The sequence below is a fragment of the Semicossyphus pulcher genome, unplaced genomic scaffold (assembly GCF_022749685.1).
Source record: "Semicossyphus pulcher isolate SPU_LCO1_2020_fin unplaced genomic scaffold, fSemPul1.0.p SCAF_4, whole genome shotgun sequence".
Lineage (NCBI taxonomy): Eukaryota > Metazoa > Chordata > Actinopteri > Labriformes > Labridae > Semicossyphus > Semicossyphus pulcher.
In genome coordinates, this window is record NW_027211715.1 from 15,370,904 (window position 1) to 15,376,903 (window position 6,000).

The 6,000-nt window shown below is 40.9% G+C and overlaps 1 protein-coding gene across 1 annotated transcript in view; it reads left to right on the forward strand.

The window, feature by feature from the left end:
* Positions 1 to 2,358, forward strand: part of colgalt2b (collagen beta(1-O)galactosyltransferase 2b) — a 28,176-nt gene extending 25,818 nt beyond the window's left edge. The window contains exon 12 of the mRNA XM_069679903.1: positions 574 to 2,358. Coding sequence (XP_069536004.1) covers positions 574 to 847 — 274 coding nt within the window. The 3' untranslated portion in view covers positions 848 to 2,358. The remainder of the gene's footprint in view (positions 1 to 573) is intronic.
* Positions 2,359 to 6,000: the final 3,642 nt, after the last annotated feature.

Sequence of the window (6,000 nt, forward strand, 5' to 3'; positions counted from 1 at the left end):
TGAGATATGATATATACACCAAAGTATGTTTCGTTCAATTCACTTCACTTAAACTCATTTTATCTTTACATGAGTTGATCTGAAGTCTGAACACTTTCACCACTGTTATTTTAGATCATGTACTTTTGTTCCTACGCCTATAATGACTCACTTGTGTTGAACAGTAAATGTCCTGTTCCCTTATTTGACATCCTGTAGATTTGCTGAACATCCAGTTAACAGGATCTGATGCGTCAGAGGCTAATTGCAAAATCTTCATGACAACAGCAATGAGTGACTGCTGTCCTGTTTAACCTTCCTTCCTCTTCTCTTTGGTGACCTTTAACGCAGTCACAGAGAGGGCTGTTTGGTTATCACAGCCATGGTGGTGTAATGACATGGCATTTCTAGCTGCAGGGCAACCTGTATGTAAAGATTCCTATTGTGAGATTGGTTTCTTGAAGATTAATCTCTCATTAGTATAAATTTAGGGTTGAATAATTTAGCTGGTTGACAAGTACTGTTTAAATTCACGTATTATTTCTTCTTTGCTTCTCTCTCCCTTCCCCCCCATCACTCCCTCCTTCCCCTCAGCACTCAGTACATGTCTCACTTCGAGCCGCGGGACCTGAAGGCCTTCTCCGTCGAGCCTCTCCTCATCTACCCGACCCACTACACCGGAGAGCCGGGCTACGTCAGCGACACGGAGACCTCCACCATCTGGGACGACGAGGCCGTGGCCACAGACTGGGACCGACAGCACGCCCGCAAGACGGCCCAACAGGGCAGCATTCGCCCGGTGGCTCAGAACAGCGTCACCGGAGACTCGCCGCCTCCCGCCGCTCGAGCCTCACGGGACGAACTCTGATATACACACACCTGAGACTGAGAGAGACGCCCGTTTACTGTGACATGTAAAACGTGAATTTAAGGTGTACACACACTTGAAAGACAGTTGAACTACAAGCTGACATACTGTACAGTCGTTCGTGGATAAAATGTTGATCTGCTCTGCTTCCTGATGGAGGGACACTGAGGAGAGGAAGAGGAGGAGAACCTGGGACGAGGGCCAGCAGGCTTCTGACAAAAGCTTTTATTTATTCCCCATGTGCCTCCTCTGGCCATGTGGAGACACTTACGGCCTGACGAAACTTAAGCAACACATGGATGACAGCTAACAATTTTTTCAGTATGTGAAAGAGAGAAAAAAAGCTTCTCACAAATCAGTTTTTATATTGTTTAATAAGAGTATTGTTATTTAAAAAGAAAACATGTGTTTCGTTTATTGGACAGCCGAGGAATAAAGAGTCTTTAAGCTGTTTGGAAACAACTCTTAAGTGTGCGTGTGAAACTGTGAGCCCTGTGCGTGTTTTTGTGTGAAAAGGTGTGTGTGTGTGTGTGACATCATGTGAAGCAGTGACACTCTTGGGTACAGTATGTCAGTGATCCTCCTCCTGCACTCTCAGATCTTTAAACAGCATGCATGTGTCCGTGCACACTCACACAAACACACATAAATACTTCCTAACCCTACCAACAGTGGACCCCCATGCCACACTGAACAAGTGTGGACTTCTGTTTCTACTCCAAAAAAACAAAACAAAAATCAAATAGAAAATTTACCTTCAGAGTCTTTTACCATAATATTACTTCAAATGTGTTTTTCAAGAGGGGACTTAAAAAATGTCCCCTATTGGATGGCAAGTCTCCTGTTGGTGATTGTGTGACAACGCACAAGTCCACTGTTAGATAGGTAGATGCGCGTACACATCACACACACACACATGTTTGTATTGCCATACTTATGAAGACTCTTACTGAAATAATGCCATCACCAGGGCGTATCCAAAAGAACGTCTAAAGCGAAATGATTTTCACATTGATAGCTTTATACGCACACAGACACGCATGCAAGTAAACACACGTTTGTACTGCTACACTTATGAGGATCCTTATTGAAATAATACCATCACCAGCCCTAACCTTAACCATCACAACTAGATGGCTACCCAAACCCTTACCCTAACTTGTGTTCAATGTAAGCTCTAAACCTAATTGATTTTCACAACGATTTATACACACACAGACACACACAATGAGAATACAACCCTTCTTTACCAAGCAGCAGGGCAGTAATAGATGTTAATAGATGTTACTTTCTGTTATTGCAGATGTCTCACTTGCACAGCAGGCTGGCCCTGCGCGTTAGCATTTCATAGCATCAGTCATACATACATTACATGTAGCCTGTAGGATGTATGCTATGCAAACTTTAGACCTTGCTTGCAGCATTTATGTGTGTGAAATACTTTGAAAAAACTGGACTATTTAATTACTCATGCACTCAGCACAGGCTGTTCTTGTTGCAGATGCGGTGAAGGGCTGAACCAATAAAAATAACTCTTTATTTCTGTGTTTTCACTCGCTCTGCAGCTTAAACTGACACACATGTAAACATCTTCTTACTGTAATTTTAATGATTCATTATTGTGTTATTTGCACTGAAGAGAGTTTGTGGACAGAAGTAAATGGCTCAGGCCAGACTTAAATAACAACAAAAAAAATACACTGCACTCTTTATCTCTGTGGGAACGAGAGTACAGCCTTCATTAAGTAATGTATATTATTGTTTACACATGTTGAATAGCATCCTTAATCGTGTTGCAACCGTTCTCAGGACCTTCTGATGTCTCCTAGAAGGAGACCCTCTGAAAATAAGCAATGTGACATCCAGCGAAATGGTGGTAAAACATGAAAGGAGCTGCAACCTCCCAGTAAACTGGAGCTCTGAGCGTTTATCACGTAGAGGACACTCAGCGGGGGTTGTTGGCTCCGACTTTTCACTGGCTGAGTGAAACTCTGCTCTGTGTTTTATAGATCCTGTCTGTTGTGGGATCTGATGGGTGGTGGGATCTTAGAGGGGTTGCAGGCAAGTAGGGAATGAGAAGATGTACACGAGGAGGTGGTGGAGGTCATAGGTGATGCGAGGAAGTAGATGAAAGAGAGAAGAAAGAAGGTTTTTTAGACATAGGAAATCTATTGAATTGAATATTAATAAGTGAAGCAATAAGAAAAGTTTTATGTCTAAACCCAAACTGCAGGACATTTTTTATGAACCCTGATTCAAACAACCTTCCTTAAAATCACTATCATGCCCTGGAATTATAACCTAATGTTTTCTCAGGTAATTTTCGAGCCAGCCATGAGAGAGTTTATGCTGCCACCTGCTGGTCATGAGTGGAATAGCAACCGGATTATACTGCGTTGACTTTATGAGGCCTGTCAAATAATAGAACTCATATAAAATGATTAATGATAGTGTACACTATGCTAGTCAAAATTAATAATATTATAGATGATAGAATTTTTTACATTATATTTGCGTGACATGGAAATTTATCTCAACTGGCTAGTGAACACTTTTTAGGTAAGCTCACGCTATGTCTCTCCCCCCCTCAACACACACACACACAAACCAACCCACCCAAACACATACGCACACAGACACACACACAAAACTCTTAACAACCTGACATGAAGTTGGAAGCAGGAAAAATGGGTGAGTGGAAGGATGTCAGCGACTGTAAGGGCCAAACTGTGATGGCTGGACGACTGGGTCAGAGCCTCTCCAAAACTGCGGCTCTTGTGGGGTGTCCCCGGTCTGCAGTGGTCAGTACTTACCAAAAGTTGTCCAAGGACGGAAAGGTGTAGAATTTAAAAGAACAGAAAGCATGTTTCTTATTTCTTACTCCCAGTTCTCTTCAGCAGCAACACAGTGTGCGTTAATTCAGGGGTGAAACACTGAGACACAAAGAAAGCTCAGCATGTGGACATTCTCCCTACTCCTACTATATAAATGTTGTCACACCTAATACAAAATCTTAATTCTCAGCCTTTGAAAAAAGTAACTTTACTGCATATCAACATTTGAAACAAAATATTGACCCGCAGTATCTTACACTTTATTGATGATAAGCTAGAAGTTGGAGAGGAAAACTGACTGAATCTGACTGAATACTCGACATGCATGTTTTAATTGTGTGTGTGTGTGTGTGTGTGTGTGTGTGTATGTGACAGAGAGGGAGAGAGAAACAAGTTCCTAACTGAAGTGCTTCCCTATTATTGCAGGTACTTCTGGGAGGAGAGAAGTTTGTTTCCTGTTCAGTGGTGCTGCCAGCATTGTGTCATCTATTGCAAGAGATCTCTGAGGATGACCCAGCTTACATGGTTAAATTCAAGGAGACCTTTGCAGCAGACAAGGAGAAACGCAAGTAAAAAATGTCACATTGCTGAGGGTTGCGAAAGCACTGGATCCTAGGTTTGAGAACCTCAACTGTCTGAGCAGACCCGACAGGGCTGAGGTGTGGCATTCAATCAGTGCCTTACTCAGGGAGAGGAAGAGGCCTGCACAGCCGGAACAACCGCTTGTTTTGTTTAAGCCTTCGTCGAACTCTTTCTTTTTAGCTTGCCTTTTCCTCTTTTGTCTTCTTCCGTTTAACAGTCCTGTAGTGTAAGCAGTAGATGGCAATGGAGGGATGTGCAGTTTTTCATTCCCGGTGGTTGTGTTTAGCCTTTGTGGACACAAATGGGCTGACGCTGCGCACAATGAAGTGAGCTTGATCGTGTGAGCACGCGCGGAGGAGTGGTGCTGCGCAACGTGTGATTGACAGCAGCCTGAGAGACTGTTCGTCTCTGATTGGTTGATGTGGTTCGGGAGCATTGGATTCTTTCAAATGCCATTAAGAGCAGTCGGAGGAGCCAGAGGAACAGGATTTTTTCACTCATTATCTCTCTCATGTACTACAGCACATTTAAAGTCACAGTTTGAGCAAAAAGTTAGTTTTAATAATGTTACCTGCTGCAGCTTTAAAAGTCCTAAATAATATTAAGTATATTGTTCATTGTTTATATGTACATGAAAACAGTGTATTTATCTGGTATAATTTGTTGTATTGCAATAAATAGGGAAAGTCTTAGATTATTTCCACAAATATTCTTTATTGCTCAGACCCAGGTTGCTCTGTTCACTCACAGCTCCAAATAGTGCAGGCTACTCCTCCCAAAACACATGACGCAGGCCTTTACCTCATCTTCATACCTATTGTGCACCATTGAACACATTAGTTTTTTTAAAAATAACATTTTTTCTCTGCTAAGATGTGTTCCCTGACATTGACAATAGAGCAAAAAGAGCTACAATCATGTTTTGTTTAGAGTACCCCTTTTCATTTTGTAATACCGCGATATAATACTGATACTGCAAAAAGGAAAAAAAACATACTGTGATGTAAATTTGAGGTTATATATCCCATCACGATGTTGAGTTATGTTTCATGTTTAAAAACTTTGTTTTCAGAATTTAAAATAAACAAAGAGATTTAATAAGCATTAGAACTAAACTAGGATCCTTAATCAAAATTACAGTTAAAACTAATATTAAATGGCTTCACAGTCTTCCATGATGCTCCTCAAACTCTGCCGAATGGTGTTTTATACGTTCAATCAGTTGATAAACCTCCAAAGATACGGTCACTGATTTGACTTGACTTAATGTCAATCCTATTTAGAGATTGTTCATTGTGCAACCTATTCATTGTGCTCACTCATTTATTCCTCATTCATTTATGTATTTTCTATTTAGTAGTTTAGTCATGTAGTCAGTAGTTTAATAAATATCTCATTTATAAAGACCTTGATTCTGTGATTTGTGTGTGTATGAAATGGTAAAGTCACTGTACACCGTGGCCAAGAACCTCGTAGCAACCCTGAGATCACAAGCCTAAATTGATTAATAACTAATTATAAGTTTTCCCTGTTTTGTCAAATTTGGGTGGCGTCCAACATTGAATTTAAGGTAAACCTAAATTCTGTTATTTAGTAATGAACTAATCGTTTCTAGGAGCCGAAGATGAGTGCCCTCACTCTCCTTCAGCTTTTACACCGATGTCTGTAATAACGATGCAAAACTTTGAGTTATGGATTATTGTTACATAATTTGATATTAATTAGTTATTAATTAGT